At 38.7% G+C, this 27,822-nt stretch overlaps 1 protein-coding gene across 1 annotated transcript in view; it reads right to left on the bottom strand.

The window, feature by feature from the left end:
• Window positions 1-3,825: 3,825 nt before the first annotated feature.
• GRAMD4 (GRAM domain containing 4) overlaps window positions 3,826-27,822 on the bottom strand; it is a 78,045-nt gene continuing 54,048 nt past the window's right edge. Inside the window, exons 5-19 of the mRNA XM_050912232.1 lie at window positions 25,068-25,129; window positions 22,976-23,108; window positions 22,482-22,507; window positions 20,345-20,436; window positions 18,673-18,764; window positions 17,604-17,652; window positions 16,703-16,774; window positions 14,750-14,793; window positions 14,546-14,655; window positions 13,109-13,263; window positions 9,077-9,224; window positions 8,512-8,605; window positions 7,354-7,438; window positions 5,922-5,990; window positions 3,826-4,921 (exon numbers count right to left, since the gene is read on the bottom strand). Coding sequence (XP_050768189.1) covers window positions 4,820-4,921; window positions 5,922-5,990; window positions 7,354-7,438; window positions 8,512-8,605; window positions 9,077-9,224; window positions 13,109-13,263; window positions 14,546-14,655; window positions 14,750-14,793; window positions 16,703-16,774; window positions 17,604-17,652; window positions 18,673-18,764; window positions 20,345-20,436; window positions 22,482-22,507; window positions 22,976-23,108; window positions 25,068-25,129 — 1,333 coding nt within the window. The 3' untranslated portion in view covers window positions 3,826-4,819. The remainder of the gene's footprint in view (window positions 4,922-5,921; window positions 5,991-7,353; window positions 7,439-8,511; window positions 8,606-9,076; window positions 9,225-13,108; window positions 13,264-14,545; window positions 14,656-14,749; window positions 14,794-16,702; window positions 16,775-17,603; window positions 17,653-18,672; window positions 18,765-20,344; window positions 20,437-22,481; window positions 22,508-22,975; window positions 23,109-25,067; window positions 25,130-27,822) is intronic.

Raw genomic sequence — 27,822 nt, forward strand, 5'->3', positions numbered from 1 at the left:
TGAAAAATGCATTATAGTAGTACAAGTGTGAAGTTAAGTATTGTCAGAACACATAAAATACCTGCTTAAAAGCACCATTGCATTGCCAGATGCGTCGCTGCCATCATGAGAAAACTAAATATTGAAATAAATGGAGCAGCATGCATTCACAACTGGAGGATCTGTCACAGACTGATCTATTTCAGCTGAGCAAAACACAGAAAGGAGTATTGTAGAGGCAAACAAACAGGTCTGGATTAGATGACCAGGCAGCTCACTCCTGGTATTACATTCCTAACTGCAGACAAAGGCCTGCGTACCCAGTGAAAGCGAGAGCTGGGCAGCGAGCCTCCCTGGCATACCCCATGGATAAAGAAGCCCTGCCTTTTATCCCCAACAGCGTTACAGGTTACACAGAAGAACAGCCAAAGGCTCAGCAATTAGGTACATGTCGGTGCGACCGATGAGCTGAAGTGACCGCAGATGCTGCAGAACAGCAGCCATACCTGGATATGAAATGCTTCTGCTGAGCACACCTCCTGCACGCCTCTGGGCTGGAAGAGGGCTTATCCTTACCTCCAGTGCCCACCTGTAGCACAGTCTGCAGCTATTTGTTTCGTGGAGAAGCTCTGGCAGATATGAGTTTGTACTCCTACAAACAGTCTCGTGTCACCCATGCCCTCCTGCAGTGGCAGCATCTTAGAAAAAGCTGGTTGCTTCTTCATCCCTTAAATTAACTGTATGATGACAAAGTGACAGATGTACTTACAGACAAAGATCTAACCAAAAATATACATATACTCTCCAATACATTAAAAGGATTATTTGAAATAAAACGCATGTTCCTTGGGCTTCAAAAGCAGTGAGAAACAAAACCCACCCGCCACCCTCCCAGTGATTGACTTGAGGTGACTATGAATCTGCCAAAAAGCACTAACTCACCTCGTTCCAAGAAATCTGGCGTAGTTTTGATAGATAAGTTATTAAAGGTTGTAAGAAGTGTTAGCACAAAGCATTTTTAGGTTTATTTAAATAAAAATTATAATTTATACAAGACTTTTTAAACAAACAAGATTTTCTTAAAAAATGTACAGGGCAAATCATTTCATTGTTTCAATTCTTCATACAGTATAAGTCTTTTGTCAAACAAAAGTTACACTGATAATGAATTATTTACAAATTCAAAATATAGACTCAAACTTCAGACATAAAAATTTTTAACATCCATTATATTTCAATGGTTAGTAGAAATTAAACATCTGCCAAAATGTACAGAATTCAATAAAAACTACCAGTGTTTTTAATACAAGTTTAAGTAGCCAAAAAAAAGTACATCCTTTCATCTCTTCATGACTGGGTAAAATCTCTTTTCTCTTTGTCTGCAGGAACAAGGGTAGGGTTTTGCTGCTGGCGTCCTGTGTGGTGTTGCTACTAATAAATAGCTTGTTTCATTCAATCTTGCCTCACAAAAGCTACAGTGCACGGAAAGGCATGATTTCATATTTCAGCTTTTTTTGCCTTTTGAATTTAAATGGTCACTGATAAAGAATTAAAGCAGTCAGTTTTCATCTCCCTTTTTTTGCCTCTTTAAAAGGGACTCAAACTAACCAATGCACTTCTAAAGAAGTTAAATCCAATTACGTATGAATGATCCAGCAATGAACCACAGACATCAACAGAATTGCAAATATAAACAGCAAACAGACAGACAAAATGACAAGAACATCACTTTCTGCTATTAGAAAGCAGCACTTTACATTAAGTGGTATGACCCAGCCTGTTAGTGAAATACAGCAGGCTATACTGCAAAACTATGTAGGAAGATTGGAACTTAAGGTGAGAGCTTCAGTGTAATTATACAAGTCAAGTATGTATTTACTCACTGTCTATCCCCTCCTGCCCTCCAAACCTGAGAGGGTGTAGCAGGAGGAAAAGCATGAGTAAACACACCGAGGTTACCTTCTAGTGTCTCTGAAGTCACGTACACAACAGGAGCAGTTATGTAGCAGGAACTTGGACAACCCAGTCTAAAGTGAATTTTGCAAAATATGTACACAGATGTTTATCAGTTATATTACAACTCTATTTTTTAAAAAAAATCCAGTCTGTTTTCTATATATTAGAATGAAATAATGTTGCATTGCAGTTTGCACTAGGTTTACTGCTTTAAGAATTGCTAACTTTTAAGTTCACACTGTTAAAGTGCGGATTAATTTGAAACATCAACACATTAGATTTTATAAGAAGTTTCTAATTTCTTTGTCTAGGAAAAAAAAAATTTAAGAGCATATTGTACACATGAGGCATTTCAGTCTGGGAAAAGGATAATGATTTCTTTTCTCCCTCTCCGAAGCCTAGGTATGGTTAATTGTCCTGGCACCATCAGCACAGGACCTATAGCTCCTCCAGGAACCAGAATCTAGGACAACCCTATATAGTAGGGTCAACCAGTGAAGGGTGGGAGGGGGAGGAGGTAATAAGTGTAAGTCAACTGATTTCCTACTGAAACTGCTGTTATGATCAGAGTGAAGGTATAAATTACACTTGAAAAATGATACAAAAATAAGAAAAAGAGCATGCTCTCTGTAAAAAATATAGTTTTCTGTTTCTTCAAAAAAAAGGATAACCTTAAACACACCCAAGGGATTTTTTCTTAAGAAAAAATGAATGAATCCAATTAAGATCTATATAACATTAAGCGATTTTAATGCCTATTTGTTAGCCACACTTACTATTCAAGGAAGCTTCTAGAAAGGAAAGCCAAATGATAACACACAGCAATTACAAAAAGAGATTAATTGATTTTAAAGTAGGTTTGATGAGAAAAATTTAAGATCAAGGATTTTTCTTAAACATAAAGCCTACACGTGTAAAGCGAAGAAACCATAAACTGTCAAGCTACATCCATATTAGATGGTGGCAAAATGGATTTCCCACCAGCTTCACTTATATTTTAAGTTTTCAGGCCCTGAGTTACACCATACCTAAGGAGGTGTCAGAAACGCACCCCTTTTTCAGGTCACGTAAAGACACGTTCAAGCGCTACTCTAAAGGTAGAACTCAAAAACAGCATTTTAGCCATTACGGTGGATTCTCCCCCATTCTTGTTCACATTTCCACCCAGGGCACAGAGTTTTACCTCGTCAGTGTTTCACTTTACAATACCCAACCAAATCACAGTATTCAACAGTATTTCTTCATATCAAGTTCATATTAAGTTCCTCATGTCATACCTCTTCATGGCCAGACTGAAATAAGGTTTGTACAGTCTGACTGCCACATTCTTCATTACTGCTGCATTTGTTGAGAGAATTTAATTAAAAACTGTGCTCAGAGTTAAACACCCTTTGGTGTTTGTCTCCCCTCTCCCTCCTTCATTTCACCCCTTTCCCTATAAAGGAAGAAAATTCCCGTTTAAAAAAATCCATGAAATTAAGTCCCATTTTCACATAGGAATTTGCATCTCCATTGCTTTTTTGGGGGACATTCATATAACGTCTGGAGACTTCCATACTACTCATCTCAAAAGACATAGCAAAGGAAAAGACATACTGGAAGGCTTGGCATAACTCCTACTGTGCTTTCATGAAAATGCAAATAAAATTCTAAACCTCTCAGATGGGTGCTATTATATAGAGTATAAAAGCTTTCTAATATTAAAGACAAAGGTCAATATGTGCTTTGCTGCTAGAAAGGCCTGAGAGAGTTTAGAGAAGGAGCACAGCCGTCCTGTTTTACCTGGCAGTTGGGCTTAATTGTTACTAAAATTTAATTTTGCAAGAGGAAAGACAACAACATACCAATGCCCCTCAAATTATGCTTTGAAAAGGAACTAGTGCTTTCAGCTGCTATATTATAGTGTTATTTTATTACAAGGTAACTCAAGAGAAAAGCCAAATTAAAAAAAAAAAAGTCATGTCTCAGTTTAGTTTAATTATTCCTACCTCCCCCAACACAAAAAGCCTGCAATTCTTTAATGCATTAACATACAAACACCTTGTACATACAACATGTACAATAGTTGAGCCCTTCTATGACAAGTATCTACAGAAATACAAATACACGATGCCTAACATTTTAGGAACAACATTTTGGTGCCCTCTTTTATAAAAAGTATCTGCCTGCCTTCCTTCCTCTTACTTTGGTTAATCAGGAAAGGAAGATATAGTAACAAACTTTCTCCTCCAATTCACTGTACAAGCAATTTAAACATCTATGCAGGAAAAATTGAACCTAACCAAACCAGTAAAATATCCTTCTCCAATGCAAGAATTAGCAAGGAGTTATTTTAAGTGCAGTTATAAATATGGAAATACTAAGATGATAATACTTCCTTGGTGTTGCTATCAGTTTTAATAAAGAACCCAATTAAAAACTCTGAGCTGAAGAAAGGGACTTCAGGCTGCTGCAATCGTCATTCTCACATCTCGGGGAAAAATAACAAAAACAAAGGGACAAATGTATCCCTAGTGATATCAGTGGAGTTAAAGGGATCAATCTGTTTAACTTCGTTATTTAGTCAGTTCTCCAAGTATCTTCCCAGCTTTTAATGTCAGTAAATAAACATTAAAAGTGCTTAATGTGCAAGGCTAATAGTGATGATAGCACTTTCACTGTTTTGTTTCGTTTTGTTTTTTGGTTGTTTTTTTTCTTTTTTTTTTTTACAAAAACCTTAAAAACAAACATGAAGGCATATATAAAATACACTTGATTTATGTAACAGATAGAATATAAACCACCAGACAAGAAAAATTATTGCAAAATAGATGAGGATGTTCATTTTTTTCACTACCAAGTTGTAAAATAAGAAAATTTCCTTTAGATCTTCTAAGATAAGCTACTAGCTCTCACTGCTTGATGATGCAGAGGTTATTTTCACATATTGGTTGAAAATTGTCTCAAAAGCTTCATCTCTGTGTACCATGGCACCAAACACCAAAGGCTAAATGACAGAAAAAAAAATCATGTCAGTCTGGAAATGAAAAATCTTCCTCTAGGTATAGTTTTGGCCAAATCAATAGGAACAGGAGATGAACTGTACTCGAAGCGCATTAATTAAGACATAAGACATAAAAATCTTTTCCTCTAATAAACCCTTGGACATATGGCAGAGTTTCTAAGATTTTTTCACTTCTCCATCTTCTTCTTAAAACAACTATGGCATAAAATGCATCTGCACAGAGTATTAGCAATGGAGAACACTTCAACTCTCTCTCCTCTCCATCTGTTCAGTGTATGATGTTTTCCTGATTGACCTCTGCCTCCATTAAAGATTTCTGAAAATCTTTGTAAGTGCCTCTTTGTTTCGGCTCATAGGATATTTATTTAGGTAGATGAACATTTTCAATCTCGTAATTAAGAAGTACTTCTCAATATCAAACAACAAGTAGAAAGCCTGGTACAACGGTCATGTGACTTGGAGGAAAGTTATTTATAGGTGATTGGTTTAAAATAAGGTTCAGTCATATGTTAAGAAAAGCTTCAGTCGCCCAAAGAGTATTTGAGGCTTAGAGAAGCTTAAATCTTTAGCACCATAAGACTGAAACAGGAAAACTGCATCCGAGGATCAGGCCCTTCCACCCCAAAGCCTCCTCACCCACAGACACTCTCAAGCCATCAGCTTTTCTTTCCAGACTGCAGAGCAGAGCAGCCCCCATGCTCCTGATGAAGGATGCTGGGGAACGGTCAATGGAGGTAGGGAAATAATGAAGCAAATCTTTCTGAAGTGTTATAGTAAAATAGTCCAGATGTAGTAGAACAAGCTAAATGTTTACATTAAAATTCTGAAGCCAAATATACTGAATAATAGACAACTGAATTAAACAAACAAACCCCACTGGCATAAGGAAAAAAAAAAGCCTTTATGTTGATGCTGGCCAGAGAAGGAAGACAAAAAGGGCATGAAGTCAAGCACAGCAATACAGATACAGCCAGCTACTTACTTTTTGCGTAGATGGTGTTGATACAGCAATACCCATCCCTGACCCCGGGAGAACAGAGAGCACTTTATACTAAAAAGAAAAAAAAACACAGACCAAAGAAATCTTATGTACTGAACAATTGCAAAAGGTGCTGAGAAGGTTACACAACTCGTCACTGGTGTATCCTCCCAGCCACAACTAAGAGAACTCTATTAAAAACAAGTGGCCAGACGCTGTTCTTCGACCCCGGAGTCAATGGGTACAGAATCACCCCTACAGCGAGAACCTGCCTCTCCTCTTCCTCTCATGCGCCGCGGCAGCAGGCACCCAGCCAGCCTGCCGGCACCGGCCCCAAACCGAGCACCCCGGTACTGCTACGGCACATGGGAGCTGGCCCAGCCACGATGCCAGAGAACATGCTGGCAGCTAGATGGTGGGGGCAGGTAGTACACCCCGGCCCTACGTGTATATATGTACGTGAGAGTGTGCTTGTATCGTCTAGAGGTTTCCCTAGAAGTAACATTCATCTACTGTTTAAAGGAGCAGCAAGCAGACCAGAAAAAGCTTATTTTTCAAAATTAAATAGACAAACAGGGTATGTATAGGTTGGTTTGTTTTTTTTTTTTAAAGAAAGTCTGTAATGCTAAGAAGGAATACAGTTGGCTGAACTGGGGAACAAACCCAAGGGGGAAGAGAACCCCGAGTCTGGCCTGTGTTTGCCACAGCATTATTTACTCTGTGGCACTCATGGCCACAGGATGTAGTAGAAAGCAGAGGTGTCTGTGTTTAAGAGTAGGGTAAGTTCAGAGAGGGTAACAAAAAGTGACATTAAACGCCATATAGAGTGATGCAAGGCACCAATAAAGCCATTGGTGACTGCAGGCTGGTAAAACTTGACCAGAGGAAGGATCACATTGTACTTGCCATGCTTCCAACCATCCATTTCTTGCCTCTGTTAGTGATGGGATCCCAACTAGATGAAACTCCAGCCTGATCCAGTCTGGCTATTCTAATGATTTACCGTTCTCCACTGACAACAATCCCTCATCTCTCTGAGGCATCTACTTTTAAGATGGTGCATCTACTGATATGAACACCCAAACTGAAGTTAGTATTACACAATTCCTGCTAACAATAAATCTTCTTAAAGCCTACACAGCTCCAGTCAACGCAGGAGTTAAGAAACAACACAACTTTAATTTCAAAATAATTCAGGAGTGTAAGGGTTTAGTTAACTACTTTGTTTTTCAGGCTCATAGTGAGTTTGCTTGTGCTGAGTCCAAATGGCTAAACAAGCAGTTCTGGGAAATATTCTTGATCAAAGAATTACATTTTACTTATAAAAATTATCAATGGTATGCTTTTTAAAAATAACATGAGCAAAAAAGCAAAACATGACTAGCTGAACAGAAAACCAGCTTTCTCCCCTATTTGCAACACAAAACAGACATACCTTCTGAATATCTGTTATATCCGTTAGCTTTATAACTTTATTTCTTTTAGATGAGCCGGATTTGGAGCTTTCAAAGCACAAGTAACTGAAAACAAGGAAAGAAAATGCTCATTTTGATACAGTATTCTAAAACAAAGCTCTCAATATCCCTCCTGTCACTTCTGAAGTTTGAAATCTCACAGGTTAAAATCAGCTTTAAAAAAAAGAAAGAAGCACACAATACGCAATTCCGTTATGGCTTCTAATTTAGAGCAAACATTCGTAAATTCTAGCAACTGGCTAATGTGTCTGAAAGCCCAGAACATATGGTATGCACACACACACACAAAAATCTTGTATTCATATTACTGCACTGAATGGTGAAACCTGACAAGCATTTTAAAGACACAGGAAGCACGTATATCCTTAAACAGTTGAAACACCAAATCTCAAAAGGCTTATAAATCTTTTACCATCCTAAAAGAAGATTAATGGAAAACACTGCGTTAGTTTCATGTTATTGTGATGCAGACAAAAGCTCAGATTTCTAAATGCTGGAGAGTGCTCTCCATCACTAGGTGACATTGCATACAGATGAGCTTTACTTCCATTCATTACACTCCAAAGGAATTTCAGTGCAAGACCCAAACAGTAGTGATGATAGTTATTCAGCCCTGGGAGGCTGGGGGTAAGTAAGGATTAAAAACAAATAAAACCCAAGTACTAGTTTTGAAACCAAGGCTTGAATTTCTATTTTTTTTTTGTTGCACATTGTTTCAAGGAAGCTATATATTCAATTTGCTTTAAAAAAAAGAAACTAAGAGTATTTGCCAAATAACCATTGATCACAACCCTCCAAATACACTTGGCTTTTAGGTTTCTTTTTTAGTGTGTATATATATATATATAGTTATCCACATCAAGAACTGCAGCTACTCTGACTATATAGAGCTACTCTCCATTCCTATGCAAGCCTTTCCAAGGCAAAATCACATTTGTTAAGCGTTACCACACCCCAGATTCAGCTCTCCCTCTCCTATAGTGCTTTCTTGAGGTTTTAAAACACCATGAAAAGGCATTTTTGTTTCAAAACATTGTTAAAGGATTACTTTCAGATTCAAATTTTTTAATGTCTTTTGCATTTCCCTCCTAAGAAATGTGTGGAGTGCAACGACTCACTTTTCTGTGACATAAAGAACTCCATTCCTGATGTAGTCTGTAGGCATCTTCCTATCTCTGTTAATCAAGCAACAGCGCCAGCCATTTTCACACACTGAAAAAGTCATAACAAGAAATCTTACTTTAAGAAAGAGAGAGACAGACAGGCACTACCCCCAACAGTTTCCTTATAAAACAGCAGAAAACACTGAAAATTAAACTTTAGAGACCTAAAACTAGAAGTGTTTACAAAGAAAAGCCTAAATAAGGTGTTTTTAGACATCATAACATCTGTTTTAACACTGGTTTTAAAAAAACCCAAAACAAAAACCACCCACGCAATTATTCCCTTTAACTTGATTATTCCATTTGCGTTACCCCAAAAGGCACACCAGGCTGTGCATTCTTTCAAAGAACTGCAAGGATGTGGAATGAAAGAGACCGTATCCACTCATCCTAATTTAAAGCAAGTCTTTTTAATCAAAAGCTTATACCTGTACATTGCACAGAAAGGGAATTCAACTTTAAACTATCCTTGACTTTTCAGAAAATACTCTACTAATGTAGCCTTCCTGCTGCATAATACCTGCCAAAGGACGCTCATTTTCCGACAGGTTAAAAACTTCATGGAAATTCCCCCTCTTGGTGGTATGAAAACGACTTGTGTCTTCATCTTTGCTTATTCCAGTTGGGGCGCTTGAGCCCACATAACTTCTGGATGCTGCTGTTTGAAGCTGCAGAAAAATAAACACGATTCAAAAATTTGAACTGCAACACTTAAGCTGCACTCTTAAAAATAACTTGGCTAGCTACTCTTCCTAAAAAAAACCAAAACTGTAATGAAACAATTTTCATTAACTGCTTCAGTAAAGTTAACTTTGGACTATTGCACTATACTATTGCTATAGCACAAAGCTCTAATGTGCTATCTGAACACAACCTTTCAAAGTGCTGCCCTTTGATGGACACCCTTTGCAGAGATGAAAGCACATGGTGTGAAATGCACCTATCTTAAAATACCATTTTTCTACAGTAAAGGGCATATCTGATTAGATACAGCTAAGTCACTGCACACAGCTCCAATTATTATACTAGTGGGCCTACTAACAGTTAATATATTATCAGTACTTGGCTTGTCTTCAAGGGACAGACCAAGCACAAAATATTATTGCACAACGTAAGTTTAGAAAGAAAAAAGAGCAAACAAAGAAAAAGCCACACAAAACTACATAAGTTCATAATGAATACAAATGCTGAAATTGAAAGGAAGTTTTCCACGCTACGATCCATACCTTTTCATGCCCTGACAGCTAGCAGGAAAAGAAATAAACAACACAAATGTGACAGTGACAAAAGAAAAAAAGTGAAGTCTATTTAACAGTATAATACATAGAATAAAACATGAACTGAGTGACACTGCAAGATCTTGCTCACAAACCAAGAGACTACACACAATGAATGCAATTAAAAAAGGAAGAGTTATCAGTGGTTAGAGCACACCAGTTCAATTTATTCAGGTTGTGTTAGAGCCATTGATCTTTCCTTTGCTTTGAAGCTGCACTGAATTTCGGGAGTGTTGACATGTGAAATAAAATCGGAATGGTTGTCAGCATCTTTAGGGGGGGGAAAGAAGATAGCATGGAGTTCTCAAAACCAAAGTACTTGAGTAAAATCTACTTTTAAACAGAGCTGCTGAACCACTGGAGACTTCCCTAGCAAACAAGCCTTGCTTCTGGAAGGACGGCAGGCAGTTCCATTTGGAAAGCTCGCCTGCATTTGCTTTTTCATCTTGGTGGGGCACCACATGATTCCAAAGGCTGGCTTTTGTCATCAAAGCATTACCAGCTCCGTTCTTAGCCCTACCATACACATGCAGTTAAACAACTGGCAAACTGACAACATGCAAGCTCAGGACTAAGCCCTTCTTCTGTAAAGGCCTGATGCTGTCGGAGGCCAACCAGCCTCTGCTGCTTTTTTTTTTTTTGCACGTAAGTTGGCAGCACCCAACACTTCACAGGATTTAGTGCTAACAAAAGAAATCCAAAGCAAATGAAAAAATGCACACTGCAATCGCTGACTAGAAACCAGACTGACAAAACAGGCACAGCAGAGGGTATTTACCATCCAGCTTTTAGGGTAACTGTAATACAACGATGCCTCGGGGGAAAAGAATAAAGAAAGTTGACATGGAAAGCAAATGGTTGATGATAACTCTACTATTGCTTCAGTTACTGCCTTTCTGCAGTGCCCTTCGCAACGATCGAGCCCCTGGACCCAAGGAAAACAATACCTTCTCCAACAATTTGTGTGTAAGTAAAGATCAGACAAATTTTTCGAAGGCTTTCTTGGACAAGTTATTTGGCTGCATATGCAAGTAACCAGGTGAAGCTCCATGGCCCAAAACATAAAAAAGGTCAAGGCAAGAGGTCTAATGCTTTTTGCGCTGGAACGAGAATTATGCCTGCTCTCTGCTACACTGCTTCCTACTTACCCGTTACATAAAGCGATTAAAAAAAGGTGTTTAAACTTCAGTACCACATCCCATCCTGTGGCTGAAGATGTGAGAAAGTTCTGCCCTTACTTCTAGTCCTTCCTAACACAGGCAAATGTTTCCTCTACCCTTAAAAGAAGCAGCTAATTTATCCAAAACCACCCAGGCTTGAGACAACCTATGGTCAATTACTAAAAGAAAAGCATTGCATCCAATTTTGATAAGCCTTAAATCTAGCTGGAAGTGATTGGATTTGTAATGCTGGAAGAGTCCTGACTGTCTAAAAACGTCACCAACAACCTGGAGGTAGGAATACCTGGAGGTATTCCTTTTCACTTGATCTGTCATCAGCTTTTGGCATACAACCCTTTACCCATCAGATACTGTTGTCAGGATTGTTCTCTAAGGACACAGCGTCAGAGTGGTGGTATAGGCAATGAATATTGCATTGTGTCTAGGTTTACAGTGTCTTGTATGCTGTTTAATGACAAGAAGCCAAAGCAAATGCACATATGCTGGCACTACATGCTTTTGGGCTCTGCCTTTTCTATGAAGAAAATGAAAAACCTACTTGGTTTTTACCTTTTTGTACAAAAATCTATTTTTTGTACTACAAGGTTCCCAGAAATCTCTCAAGGGGTAAGAAAGTTTGTCTAAAATTATTGAGACCAAGTTAATGTTTTCAAAGACATTTTGAAGCAGATAATGCAGTCCTGCACATCCTTTCCAGGCAGACAAGCCAAGCCCATCAAGTCAGACACAGTAGTACTAAAACCCTGGTCTACTTGCCAAAACCTAAGCCATAAGGGATTAATTACTCTCTGAATTTATGGATTCAAGTTCAGCAATTCAGAGCCTTTCCACCTCTAAGGCAGATTAGAGAGACCCAGCAAGAAGCTGCCACAACCACCACTGTATGTGAAGGATAACCTGTAAGCTCAAGAGGCACAGAAACTTTTAAGCCCGTCTTCTGCAAGCAAGAGGAATACAGGCTGTGGATGGCTCAGTCCAAGCGCTCATTCACCTCTCTCATCCCTTGGAAAACAGGAGCAAAAGACTCACTGTCTATCAGAGACTGTCTTTCTCTTTTACTTCCCTCTGAAATACTCAGATTATGCTGCAGTTATTTTACCACCAACTGCTCCATCACACCCAGAACCCCATATTTCTTCTTCAGAGGTCAACCAAGGATTCATGTGTTTATCCCTTTGGCTCTCCAGTTGGGTACCCAGGCCGAATTATTGCTAAGGGCTGCACATTTTAGTCAGGATGCTTATGACAGTACTCAGATACTCCATGAATGCAATTAGATATTGTGATAAGAGGCATTAAGCAAATGCTAAAATGGGATTAGACTGAAGTTTTATTACAACTATTTTTAAACTAAAACATTGACAAATTCTGGAATATGGAAAAGCATGACTTGCTTTTCAGTTATCATGTCAGGCCCCAAAACAATTTGCAAAGATGCACAAAACACAACACAAAGATTTAACTATGAGATTTTAACAAAAGAAGAATTCACTGTTGAAGTACCAACATGGTGAAAAGTCATTTATCACTACTATGTTAAAAGGTCATCTAATACAAAACCATAAGCCATAATGCCTAAATCTGTAAACTACTTTATTACCTCTGTTAATGCTTATCCCACTAGTAAGCTGCATATTATACTCAAGCCTTTTTTTATTCATTTTTTTAACTAACTGTTCTTCAATCTACACAAGCAGCTGAATTTCCACTGAAAAAGAACGTCTGAGAACAGAGAAGGGGAATACAAAAAGACTAAATTTTGACAATAAAATCACACAGAATGTATGTTACAGAAATTTATATGAATATGGATGGTGTTATTTTTGTGCGTTTAGCTTCATAAAATTTCCAGTATATGTATATTTATATACACATTTTGATAACAGATTCCTTTCTTACAAGAAACAGAATCCATATAAAAACTCTGTGGATCGTGAAAATAATTAAAAAAAAAAATAGAACCAACATTGACTGTTAGGATTTAATTAACCTTCCTTTTAATGTGCTCTAGTCACTGGAGAAAAGGGAAAGGGAGAAAGGGATCTGATTTTCAGATGTTGGGAACAGAGGGACAAAAAGATTTATTACCCTTACCCGTCTCGACACTGTAGCATTAGATCTTTCTTTGAGCTGAGGATCTGTAGGGAGACTTGTCCAGATGATATAAGGAGTATCATACTTAGCTCTTAGTCTGGGGCATCGTTTGAAGATAAAATCAATAAGGAAAAACTTGATTCCAGCATAGAGTCCTGAAAAAAAGGTCATTTTAGTAGGCATGTTGATGGGCCATGAAGAACATCACTGTTTTGATCATGTTTTAACAAGTTCATGAATGAAAAAAAATTCTGTATCTTCAGTCATAGTGCTAAACCATTCTCTTGGTTTTAATATTTTGATTCTTCTTCCAAAGGCAGGAAATTATTTTTCTTTTCCTCTGCTGCCCAGATTCCTTCCTCTCCATCCCCAGTTCTTTTAAACCACTTATGTAGCTTCTTATTATGCAGAAGAGTATTAAAATAATTCAACCATACACTCCTTATTCCCAGAAGCATTCTGAAAACGATATACTTCCAAAACAGAAAAAATGCTAGAGCATTCAACTCTGCAGCTCCTTGCAAGAATTTAAATGGCAACAGAGGGCTCTCATGTACTACATTAAACTCTATCTTCCAGTCCAGTATGTCCTCTTACATATACAAGGTATTTCCTTGCATTCTGCCAGATTAAAAAGGGCTTGAAATACTCTCTCAAAACTTTACTGAATGTAATTCAGATCTCTTTCTAAGAGAGTAAAAAAAATAATTCCTCACACATCTAATTCAATTGCCACGTCAAGCAAGCGTACATTTATGTTCAAGCTAACAGCTTGAAGTTCAGTGCCACTAAAAGTAATACTCATTTGATCACATCTTTACTTTAATCAAATACTTTAATCAAAAAAAAAAAAAGAGAATTCTTGGTTCACAGGATGTAGCTTCGTATCTTAGAGAAAAGACAGTCTCATGCTGTAGCAAAACCCCTCTTTTCCCAATTCTCAGCTGATAGTTTAAGTATCTGCAACTTCACCCACAGTAATCTGTTCATGTTGTCCAGCCTATCCTTCAACTTTTACAAGTAGTCCCATTAACCCTTTCATTTTTTTCCAACCCTGTCATCTTTGTGCCTTCTAAGTGGTCCCACATACTTAATTTGCAAGGATGTATGAGTGAAAAAAACCCAAAATATAGGGCTTCCTGGAAGCCTTACAGCTGACAGTCTGAAGACCTTTGCTAACAGCTCATCATAAACTTCCCCTCTTCAAGGAGCGAATGCATTATCCAGTCTTTTTCTATTATATTACGTATTCAGAGATGGTTTTCAAAATGCACATGACAAACGATGCCAAGGACATTGAAAATACTTTAAAACACTGCATTATTTATTAATGCAGGGTTTTCTTTCTTAAACTCTAAAATTCTCCCTCTAAAGATCACGTTAAGTTTTAACGCATTAAGTCTAGACTGTAACAGGTCAATTATTTATTGCGTTTACCCATTGCAAGCCCAATAATCCTGTAGGGCAAAAAGCAGGATGCAATAAAAGCTGCCCACAGAGTAACATAGAGCTTCTGTGTTATTTCTGGCTGGACCCACATGAACAAGCTGAAAACAAAAAAAGAAACAAAATTTTATTACTAGCGTTCCAGACATTGGTCAAGTCTTAAGAGGAAAAAAAGATTCACGTCAGATAACTTACTTTTTAATTTTTTCCAGTATGTCTGCCATCTTGCCGAAAAGGTTCTGCATAAGAAGCAAGAGAATTAAAACCAAGTTCTGCATTATTTTGGGTTTTTTGTCCACATAATAGAAACCAACAGTTATCTTACTCTGTTGGTAATATACAATTCCCAGAAGTTATTTTTTTAACTCATTTTTAGCCATTTATGTACTTCACAACTGAGCAAATACAGAACAGAATAGCAATACTCAACGACTTCCATCTCGTTTAACACCTTGTTCTGTAACTCATGATTGATTGCTAGAAGTGAAGAAGTTATTTGACCCCACTGTCACAACTGGAAAGTGTTTACATCACTGCAAATATTTTAAATTAAGCTGTCATTCTAAGAGTTAAGAGCTTCTGTCAGTAGGTAACAAAATGGGAAGTTTCTTCACACATTTTGAGCGTTGAAATCTCAGGAAGTGGTTACTGAGTTCAGCAAATGTTGGATTCTTAGCTTCTTTAGAAACACACCACCACCAGGTGTTTATGAGACACCCTTCGAGTTATTAGATTCCATGTAATTCCAACAACTGTCGATGGAAAAAGACCCCTGCTCAGGACTAAGATGGTTATTCAGCCATCTTCTCTAACCGATTCTTGCCATCACAGCACCTGTAAACTTCATCTTCCCAATAAATTTCCAAAGGTGTTCATATAAATATATGAACACCACCAGCAGCAGAAGGAAGGAGATGAGCGTACACAGTTTGCAAGAGAAAGGTAAGCCGCTTTCAGCAGTGAAACGCCATTAGACGTGGCACAAGGCTGCAGTTCAGCTGGACGGTGGAGTCCCGCAGCTGCTAGGTGTGGCAGGTACACCTGCCCTGATTGAGAGCAAAACTTCTCGGCTGGTGAAAAGAGAAAAAAACCTAGAAGCCATGGTTTGGCGGTCAAGCTGCCCTGCCCGCAGGGTGGAGTCGGGGTACGGCCGTCATGCACACACTTCAGTCAAGGAATAAGGTAGTGCTGGCCCTCGGCCAACGAGAACTAACATGGTCTGATTTGACCACAGATCAGATTCGACTAGGGTATAAACGGAGCCCTGCCACGGGGGGGCCAAATTGAGTCAGTCCTCCTGGGAGCAGCAGGTCTGCAGCCGGGGACTCTCCCCTTGGGTCGGGACGCTGCCCAAGGTAACTCCTGCAGGTTGAGAGCCCTCATCTTTCAGGTGAGTGATATGTGCATTTTGGGTTATAATTTCTAAAGCTTAAGAATTCTTAAGGCGGTTGTGTAGTATTAATTTCCGCTTATATCACTGAACCTGTGGTTTACTAATGTTGTCGGAGTTCTAAATGATTTCGATTGAAGAATAAATTTTGTTAACACCTGTTTAATTTGATTGTGTGAGCCTCCGTGACACTAGGGTAGCTCAAACTGATGGAGCTGGAAGAAAACCTTCCCTCACCCTCTCCCACACAAGCAGCAGATTTCAGGGCTGTGGTGGGTGGTGGTGTTTAAAACAGACTATTTCAGAGATGCTGTGCAAACTGTTGAATTAACACAGCTAAACAGACAGTTGAAGGAACAGGGTCTCTTACAGTGGTTTTGTGACTAGCAGATTTGGGATATGGATCCCTGCTCCAGTACATTGGTAAGATTCACCACCTGATCTACATTATCAGAAGCTCATTTGCATATATTAGGGGAAAAACCTGTCAGAAGCTGCTTCTGTTCCCCTTCAGACCTCGCTCAGAGCTGTGACTGGAGAACCTCGACTAGTTCTCTGAAGCATCATGCCACTCCAGAAGCTCCGGGGATCTTATAGAGATCTCTATTGCTCGTAAGTAAAGATCCCTATGCAAGGAAAGTATTGCTTGTTTAAGTGTTTGTTTTCACATGCTGCATAACAAATTACTTTGACCGCTTGGACTATGAACCTCCTTGTTCTAAGGAAGCAGCCGGAGAAGTCCAAGAGCAGCACAGTACCTGCGCCTTCTGAGCCACGTCTAGAACAAGCTGAAACTTTTCAGACACCGTCAGGTCCTCTTTTGGGGGTTCCTTGGGCAAGAAAGAGACAATCCATTAATTTTCAGCTCAGCTAAAACTGGTATTTTACAAAATTCCTCGTGACAACGTGACCTCTCAACATTCTTGGCAATAGTCCTCTCACTTTAAACAATCTCTAAATTTGGCAAGTTCCTCGCTTGTTTCAAATCTACTGTTTATCTCTTTCATTGCTGGTTATCTTTAGTTATCAATGCTTTTCCTCCATGGTATATGCAAACATAATAATATGAGGCTGTGAAAGACACAGTAAGTTTTTGGAGCAGCATGGTTACAATGGCTTTCAGTCTATGACCACACACTTAAATTGACCTACTTCTGGTCTAGCACAGAAATGTCATTTTTAAAAAAAGTTTTACATCTATAACTTTATTTATTTAAATAGAGTATTGGCCTTTTAAGAATAACAAAATTATCCTGGAAGCAAGGCCTCACTAAGTCTTAGTAAAAGGTTCAAAGAACTCCATCTTACATTAATACTTACAATACTTCCTGCTTAAAGCAGGATATGCAAATATTTATTTCAAAAATGTTACAGAGAAAACAGGATGCAAGCCTTCTTGAAGATCCCACAGGATCTAATTTGTCCCAAGCTGGCATATTAACACTTATTCCAGAAATGTCATTCAAGTTTGGAATATTTTATGGTGAAACCCCCAAACCTAGCTCTTAGTGAAGATTTCTAAATTTAAAGAGAAAGAAAAAAAGCTGTAGTGCACCTCACTCTTCCTTCCTTTTACAGCTACCCACATAAACACAGAGGAAGGTTTTGAACGTGCAACTTTTAACATAGGCATACAGGTCAAACCAATCAAAGACCTACCATGGGTTCAGAAACTTCAGGCACAATGCTCCACTGTATTCTCCAACCCCTAGAAGTTATGGAAATAGTTAAAGAGAGCAAGTACTGCTTCTCCACCTGCCAACATGGATTATTTGTAAGAGGTTAAAAAGTAGTTTTCTGCAACAAGCGCTTACGGCTTTAAAAAAAAAAAAATAAATCCCCAAATCAACAAAGAACCCACAAAATAACATAAACACAAGTGGCCAACCACAGACAGCTTTAAAGGTATATACATTAAAAAAAAAAATTATATTAGCTAGGTAGATACTACACAGAATCACTGCTTGCGGGTTTTACAACACAAGTGAACTGTGTGCACAGAGTAAATAATCAGGAATATTTTTTCTTGTTTTTTATGTGAACAAAATTATATCAACTTATTCTGGAGCCTATTTGCTACTGGTAATTTTCAAATAGAGTGTCAGACAGTAAGTATTAATTAAGAAATCAGAAAATTATTTTTAAATATGCACATTAAGATCCTCCCCACCATTTTAAGCATTTTAAGGGGGAAAACACCATCAGCCTAAAATAGCATTTTTAAAAGATCCTCTCAGTACAGAAAATGTACTTCTAAAAAAAAAAAAGTCTTAATTTTTAATAGAGATAGAATATACAAATGGAAGATACTGTGGATAAAGTATGCCAAGGGCCACTGAAAAAGGCAAAACTGCAATTCTAGGCCTAGGTGAAAATTCTCTCGAGGGAAAAGGAGCAGGGTTCAATATTTAAGGTGATCTTCTCCAACTACTCTGAATACTGCAGAATATTTTTATTTTAGAATTTTAAAGTGTTGAGGGATTTGTCTGAGAACATGCAGCATCATTTATGGTGACCCAAGTCACAGGAAACAAAGATAATTCCTTAGAACAGTCAAAAATTATAGAATTTGAGCAACAAAATTAAGGATATTAGAGTTTGAATTTCACTTTGTTCAACTTAACTCACAACATTAGAAAAGGTAACAGTTTACGACTCGGTGCAAGAATAATAAAACATCTTTCAAGCAAAGCATTACAAGAGAATAATCTAGTATTTAAGTAAATACCTGGCTATGAGGTAATTTAGGGACAACCTCAAAATTGCTAAAAATAAGAACATAGGAATGGCCCAGCCATGCCATACAGCATTCATGTAAATCTGCAGATTAAGAGGAAAAAAAAAAAAAAAGAAAAAAAAGAGAGATGTGGATTACAAACTGGGGTACAGCGAGTTGTATGAAATACTGTGTCCCACTGTACTGTCGGGTTCAGAATCACACAACTCAGATCACAAAAGTTAATAAATTTTAGCCACTCCATGACAGACAATAGCACTGCATTCATGAATGTAAAGTCAAAACTGTAAGACTGAACTAAATCTCCAGAGATGACACTTAAATAGTGCTCAGCTACTTGAGAGAATATTTCCAACGCTGCAATTACTTGAAGGTATAGAAAAAAAATAGTAAACCTTAAAGTCTGTGAATCTGCTGCATGACCATGATATGATCTGACCTCACCTAGATCAGTTGAAGCAATGGTACAGTAGAAGAGTTGTAACAATCACCCCCTTACAGGGCAATGGGATAAACCCTCACTGTATTATTTCAGGTCAACTAAATCCCAAATTTTTACCAAGCTTAAAGATTGCAGGAAAACAGGTCTTATTTTACCTCACAAATACAGACACAAAGTGCCTCAAAAGGTACTCTGTCCCCTTCCCAACTTCTGAAAATGCAGACTACAGCCTCCCTGACGAGAGACATTAGGCTTTTTACTGATAACCCCAAAATGAAGCATTGCTCCAGTTCCGAGGTGCCCGAGCTTTCCGAACAACAGCTGAAGTTCCTTCTTTCAGCTTTTATCTGAAGAATGAGTTTGTCAGGAGAGGTGAGAGAAAAATCAGTAGATCAGGAGACGGGACAGACACAGGGCACTGGGAGGGAGAAGTCTCCTCCTCAATATTCCTTCAGCTGTGCCCTGCAAAGTAGCATTAAATAAGGCTCTGTAACTTACAGGGAGGGATCATTTAATGAAAAGGTGTGTGACATTTTCACCAAACAGGTTCATTCAGCTACAACTACTGGTAATAATTTCCTTCAATATCAAAATATTTCATATACACTGTGACCTAAAGAATTTAGATCATTTAATTAACAATTAGAAGGAAAAAAAAAATCAAAACTCCACTAAATAGTTATGTCACTTTGTGGCATGCAAACCTCCTTACATAGCATGGGAATGCTTGAATTTAGCTCACAGACCTGATGTTTGCACATCAAATAATACTCAAATCAAGGCATTTTGTCTCTCATCAGTATGATCCTAACAAATGTCAAAGAGCACTGATAGTGAATAAATGACAGCTTCTTAACAAACATAGCCGCTATCAGCATTTCAGCCCTAGACAACGAGAGATTTTGCAGAGGCTGAAGTAACCATCAAAATACAAGACTGGGAGACAGGAAACAAGAAATGAGAGAACAATGCCCAGATCTTTCTAAGTTATTTTAACAGTTACAAAACTATGCTACAATAAACCCAGAATACACAATTTAAGTGGCTTTGAAATACAATTGAAGTGACTACTACCGGTATTTTGTGTTAAATGAAATTGCACTATTTGATTTGACTTAAACTGCAGCATAACCCCTACTCAGATATGGCAGTTTCAATGAATTTCAGTAAATAATACATTTTAAAAGTTCTTACTACTCCTGGAGGAATAGGATAACTTACAATAAAGGCAATAGCAGAAGTGTAGATAGAATACCAGTCTGATAAGGCAGAAAGATTCTTCACAAAATTAGTAACAGGTTTGGCACCTCTCTCTAAACAGAAGCAGAGAAAAAACACAACTGTTAGAATTAGCTGGCAGTGGTTAAATCACTTGTAAATGACAAACAACCAAATATAGAAAATTATTAGGAATATTCAAGACATGTAAAGATAAAAAGGCTTATCCAAATTAAGAAAAATGAAACCCGTCAATGTAACTGAACAACTAGTTAAGTAATGCATTTCCAAAAACTAAAGTGTTATTCAAGACAAAGGTTATGTCTAAACTCTGAAATATAGACAAAAACAATCAATACCCTCTACAAGGGTATCCTGGATTCTGATAGCAGTCTGTTCTGAGCCCTGTTCATACTACCCCAAAGACCTCTGCACAGGTCAGTTCATCCCATTGTAAAACAAGTTAAATTAGCCTGACTGGACTCCAAGCCACTGAGGAACAACTTGCTGCTGCTTGACCAAGCTAGCTTAAAACCAAGCTAGATCTCTCTTGGCTACGTTTCTATAGGAGTCTCTCCATTGGCAGCACTTCGCTGCTTACTCTTCCTAAGCCAAGAGACACAGGACCTTGCTGCCTGAAGAATTTTGTCTCCCACCTCTGCAGACCTTTGCTCTCGCTGTCACTGCACGGGAGACAAACCTGTGCTGGGAGAGGTGTCACTCCCGTGCGCAGATGCCCACAGCCAGCCAGCGACAGCAAGAGGAGCTCTTCCTCGGCTCCTTAATAAGGACTTGTCCTTTACCCTTCCTATTCCTCTAAGCTCTTTTACCACTTGGGCAAACTAGCTAGGGGACACAAGAAAACAGGAGAGGGCTGCTGCAAGAAGACCTATGCTTTGTCTGTTGGAACACATGGGTTTTGCCTTCCCTGCTGAGAAGAGTGACAATTCCTCTTGCACAGAAACACCCACCCTCGTTTGCAGTACAGCTCACAATTTTCAAAGGCTTTCCTCAAGAGAACCTGCGACTTGCTGTCCTAGTTTGTTTGTCTTCAAATTCAGCTATCCTTGATACATTCCCTATAGGAAGTAATTAAACAACTAGGACTAGATTTCCTTGAGCATTGGTGGCACAACCAAAGCAGCAGATGAAGTAAGTGGAAGGGCACGCCTGAGGCACTGGAGGACATCACGGACTCGAGCACTGCTCCACCATCCTACACTGAACCTGCAGGGAAGGTCAACACCTGGAAACTGCTGGCAACAACAGGGGTCTTGAGAGCAAACGAGGATCTTGTGAGCTCTGGGTGGTCGTCAGGCACCCCTGGACAACAGGGATCTGGATTTTGTGGTTCACCGTGAGGAAGCTAAGAACCACTCAAAGCTTAAGCTTAATACTACTTTTTTAAAAGCTATTCTGAAGGCAATGCATATCCACACCACAGAGAACTGGTCACAAGTGTTCTCCCAAGTGAAACTAGAATGAATACCAGTATTAGAACAAGGAGAACAAAACTGACCTTACATGGAGATTACAGACCCTTATTTCAATGTCACCTTCCCCCCTACAATAATTTAACAATTTGGAGCACAAACCAGCCATACTTTTTTTCAGTCTAGCAATTCTTTGCTGCGCAGAACTTTTGGAGGGCTTAATTACTTTGTTTAACCCATCATCTTGCATCCTCCACCTTCCAAAATAATTTATCAGCTATCCAAGAGAAAGAAATGCAAGACACGCTCGGGGTATGCATTGTCCAACCCCTTCTTCTTTGAAAGCATAAGCTAATAGACTAGCAAGCGAACTACAAGCAGCTCAAGCATAAGTGTATGAACACTGTTACTTTTGCCATTGGACAAATATGCTGTTCTCATTCATTACATGTTTACACATTTTAATGAACATTACATTTTTAGTTCAGAGATACCCTATGTAATTCAAGATTAAAGGCAGGCTTCTACCACTGCTCCTCTAAGTTACTTTGCACTCCAAACACTAATTCAGGTTTTCAGAATCATTTCTGCTTATGAACTGGCAGAAATATTTCAAAACACTGTATTTTAAAGTGCAGCAATCCTCCCAACAGGGTTACTAAGAACTATTTTTACTTCCAGAAAATAAAATATTGCTAAGTACTTACTTAATCTTCTCATATTTTCAGTCAACCTGAAAAATAATGGATAAAAATAACTTGTTAAACAGGCAAGTAGTGCAGTTATGTACATTTGGTCTGAAATACTGCTCAGTTATAAATTATATGTTTGTGCATAAAGCTTCATTCTTGCCTGTTTCTAGTAACTACTACAGCCTACCCTGCATCAGACCAAAAACTGAAATGTAAAAGCTCTCCAGCCTAACCAAGACTTTGTCCGCAGTTTTCAAGAGGCATATGACGGAACCTGGTCAATAATATAACTCTTATTCTACCTCAGACAGCAGATAAACTTCAAATTTCATGTTTTGGCCAAAGCATTCACAAACCTTTTGAGATGGTTCTGTACTTTCAGTTTTATTAGTTGTTATACAAACACTTGCTCAAACCATGTAAAAGGTTGTAAAAAAAAAAAAAAAAAGAGAGAAAAAATCAACTTGTAAAGAAGCCAACAATTTCTCACAATCACGTTAGAGATTTACCTTCTAGCACTAAGTGGCTCTTCTGTTTCCACTGTATTCTCTTCTGGCTGAAATCTGAAGTCCTCAACATACTCCCCAAATTTGTCACAAAACCACTTCTGGAGTCTCGAACAGACTGTGTGACTCCGCTTATCTACAAAAAAGAAGCACTTAGTAGCAGCATAATACTAGAAGACATCTTCATACAAAGCCTGCGCCTGTTCTCACGTGCCAGGCTTCGCTGGGTAGCAGACTTTGTACAGCTTTCCTGTCCTTCACCAACGCTCTTCACAGAAACTCACTATGCAATTTACTTCTGCCATTGCGCAGAAACCATGACTGCACTAAGCTGGTAAAATAAGACTAAAGGTGACTCCTGCTTTGCTCCAAGTACGGCACATGGAAGTATCTTATTACCAGAAGTACAGAGATTACTTAAACATCCTACCAAATGAGAATTTTTAGCAAACACTGTAAAAACATTTTCTGGTTAAGAGGCTCCTGTAAACAAAAGACTGACGTAAATCTCAGTGCTCCTACTGTGCTGAAGGGTCACCTCGAGAAAAGCAAGTGTAAAGCAAAACATTCCTGAGCAGAGAGCAGGACAACCACCTTGCAGCCATACGAATTTGACAGGAAAGGGAGGTGGAAACTTAAGCAAGATTCTGCAACAGGCATTTTTACTACCACTTTCCAACCATTTATAGGCTGTAAAGATTGTGTGTGTGTATACATATAACGTGCACTTTCTTTTTTCTAAAGCCAGGCTACAGAAATTATGCTGTATATGCCACCTTCTAGATATGGAATATATAGTCATAATACTGCCTGGAAAGTCTTATATGGCAAAGTAATGAAGTGATGCGCACTTTCTGTATGTCAGTTTCAGCGGAAAAATATAACATAAATATATGGGTATACGGAAATAACATAACGGTAAAAGCCTTAAGGTAGCGCAAGTGAGAACAAAACAATCACCTTTTGCTTTACCTGTAACTTAGAAAATCACTGTCTAGAAGGAATAGACAGACTGTTCTTTGGAAAGGTAGGTCAACACAGCAATGTCACAAAGAGGACGCTGGTCACAACTATTCCAGTGTTAAACTTAGTACAGAACTCCATAAAATTAAGACATGATTAAACAGAGGTATGAAAGATTAATCAGCCAACTACAACAGCCAATATGATGCTTTTAAGCATGTGAGAAAAAGCAACCAGTGCTCAGAAAATAGAATCAAACTATTTATTAATGAATGACAGCGATACCTAGAAAAATAAGGAATTTAGTGACGGTTTACAGCTAAGACAACACTTCCATTTGAAAATAAAAAAATATGAAGTAGCTTCCCACATGCTAATACTTCAGATAGTACTGAGAAAGAAATTTTGAGCGTACAAGACAGAAAAAAAATGGCAGGTTGTAGTTCACATAACAGAAAGTATTGACATTATGGGAGTACAGGAGGAGCAATTTCAAATTTAATCCACAGATTTAAAAGCCTAAGTTTCAATCAAGAGGTGTGGGGAGGAAAGCTTCAGTGTACTGAAAGATTGAGAATCTGCCTGTTGCCTTAGTTCTTTCAGAAATCACTATATTATTGAATTCATAATAAGCAGCAGCTTGAGAAATGCAGACGATGGTGTAGGTGTCCAAAAACCGAGTAACTCTTAAGCTTATTCCTTCTCCAGAATGTCTTGTCTTTTAGAAAAAGGAAGAAGTAACATGGTTAATGGCATAAAAGAGCTTTTGCAGTTGAGAACAAAATAGAACATCTTTTCTGTGTATTACACCTGTTTCTGGTAAGTCAAGGATCAGCAAGGCATGCAAGAATGATGAAGTCAGGCAACAGGTTTCATTACATTCCTAAAAGCTTTACAATACACAATAAATTCCTTGCTCAAGTGTGCAAAGTCAACTACAAAAAGCCAATGCAGAATCATGTACAGAGAGGTAAGAAGCCGCTTAAATGGTCTTTCATATTCAGCTTCTTCAGAAGCCTGCTTAAGGACCCAGCAAGTTTTTCAGCAAGGTTTGACCTTCTAAGGATCAAAAGAAAGGGGTGAAAAAAATCCGACTGAATCAAACTGCTAGTAGAGATCTGACCAAGATTACCTGTTCCATTGGCCTGTGTCTGTGGCTTTGCAGGTTGCTGAGCTGCAGGCACCTCTTCCGTCCTACAAAGAAAACGGAAACAATGTGAAATGCTACAGATGAAGAATTTTTTCCCTTTTAGGTAAAGGGAGCACTGGAACCTCCATGGTTTCCATAGCTGAGATAATACAAGATGACAAGGAAAAAAAACTAACTTATGCCCTTTCACAAGATTCAAAACATTCATTACACATTGCACTTAGGATCCGGGGAAATACCATCCACTGGAAGGAAAGGTGTGGTTTAGCCATTTCCCGTCACCAACAGCTCAATTTCATCTTACAACTACTACACAATTCAGTACCAAATTTGTTGCATTGCTTATGCCTTTGTGTTGTATATTCATTACAATACCTGCCAGGAAAACTCTTCAGAGCCCCGACTTTTCCCACAGTAATAAATGAAAAGGGGTTCCATATCGCAAGTTGATAACCACAGTATAGAACAAAATCATAGTTTAATGCATGAACCTTGAATTCTGCCATTGTTACTGGAGCCAAACACCACTCATCTTCACAATGAGAGGAACAGGTGTCAAGAATTATTTAAAATGTTATGTTGTAAAGCTCTTGAAATGCACAGATACCAACCAATTTTAAAAATATCTTTTTAAAAACTTGCAAACTTGAAATAACAGTCTGAAAAACTGAGACAAAAATGTTCTAAAAATATATGGCAAGTAGCAGGCATCATTGGTCTCATCTTTCAAAATAAGTCAAGAATAATATTCACATTTGTTAAAAGTGAACAGATTTTGGAAAACACAAATGCTTTTGCCATTCTGCACATGTGCAAAGCTTCAAATTACATTTGCACTATCCACAGCCTCCAACTGCCAACCTGTCTTGAGAATATTTCAGGCTTCAGTCCAAAAGTCTTCAGTCATCCACGTAGGTATCCTACAGAAAGATTTTTCTAATGAAGCAGCAGCTTTGACAACATAACACCAGCCACAGCAAGCTTTACTTGACAGGGAGCTGTATGATTGAAAAGATTACTGCTTGAAACAAAAATGTGTCAGTCATACAATTTCATTATCACTCATTTATCAGACAATATAGGTGCTTTCAAGTGTTCCCTTCATCTTTTGCTCCTCAGGAAGAGAACCAAGTGGGACGCCGGTCAGCAAATGGAGAGTGAGAAGAGGGATCCCACTGTACTGGGGATTGCAGCAATATAGACAGATATATAGTTCTCTCTCCTGCTGTTCCTCTAGAAAGTACATTAGGGAAGGCTCTTGCTGTACTGTCTGCATAAGGAAAAGGCCATTACTAATGTGTGCTGGCCCAACATCAGCATACATCAACGAGTATGATGGAGAAACTACAGAACTAATTACCTCCCTTCATTCCTAAGCACTCCCCACATTTAATGAGCTTTCCACATCCTTGTTCATTTCTAAAAGGAACATTTAGAAATAATTTACTGATTTATAAATTATAACTGGACATCTATCAGTGTGGAGAAGCTGAATTCAATTGTTTCTGCTTTCAAAGCCACTTGCTTTCATGCCTCTTCAGGACTTTTCCACATGGCTTCTGTATTTCCAGCAACTCTTCTTTTCAAAAGCCACCTGAAATTCCACCAGTTTATTTTTTCTAGCTAAACTTTAACTTTGGTTTCTGTGCTGTTTTTCCCAAGTTTCTACACAAACCATGGGTTCCCCACCTAAAACCTCCTCCTCTCCTTGTTCGTTCCCCCACATCCTTGCATCTCCTCCATTTCCAGCTCTGTCTCTCTAAAGACAGAGCGCCATTAATGCGATTAAATTTGCACAAACTATTATACAGCAGCGTCTTGTTTTCCTCTATCAGCCCATCAGATGGTTACACCATATAGGTGGGCATTTTCATCTGCAATCTGTCACTGTATTTCATTGAAGCTGAAGACACATTTAGGTAGAAAGAAGGTAGTCATTCACAAGCAGGTTCACACAGGCAGGAGCCAGTTACTCAACCCGCTCCAGTCGTGCAAAGGCACTGGGGGGGTGTCACACCTGAATGGCTCCAGTGACAGCGCCGAGATGGGATCCCACCACCACCAGCCATCAGAGCCTTCAGGCTGGGTCTTCCTTTGACATGCTGGGTTATATTTTCAGAAGCAGCATAGCATCATTTCTCCCCATGTTTCTTGGGAAAAATCCAAAAAATCTCATCAAGAAGGAGTTCTGGACAGCAGCCTCACTGGGCTCCATCAGGAGTACATGATGGCTTTGGCCCTTGGTGCTTTTTTGTTTCGTTTTTTTGGCAATGTCTTACTTGCCATCTGCCTGTTACTCCTTCCCCATGAAGAACCTGACCTTTGCGAATCGTTAGGTTAATGACAGCTCATTACTGCACCTGTGAATCAGGTTATAATCAGCCACTTCAGACAGATTTGGGCCAGGAAGCTCAGAATTCACTGTTTAGGCTTGCACACCCACTGGGAAGCTCATTCCCAAAACCAGGTCATGTTGAACCAGCCAGTACATCAAGACCACTGACAGACGGGAGGAATTATCTTTCCTACAGTTTCTGAACCACTCTTCATGCCAGAGATCAGTTAAAAGGCTGAAAAACATAAATGGTCCCCCAGAACAACATAAAAGGCTGTGTTTCTATGAGGGCTTCCTAACTGCAGCCTGCACCAAAGAAAATAAGCTGCGTGAATTCCTCTGGGACCACAGTTTCCATCCAGAACAAGGGTGTGACTGGTAACGCCAACAGATCCCCAACCT

Source organism: Gymnogyps californianus, chromosome 1 (assembly GCF_018139145.2).
Source record: "Gymnogyps californianus isolate 813 chromosome 1, ASM1813914v2, whole genome shotgun sequence".
NCBI classification, from domain to species: domain Eukaryota; kingdom Metazoa; phylum Chordata; class Aves; order Accipitriformes; family Cathartidae; genus Gymnogyps; species Gymnogyps californianus.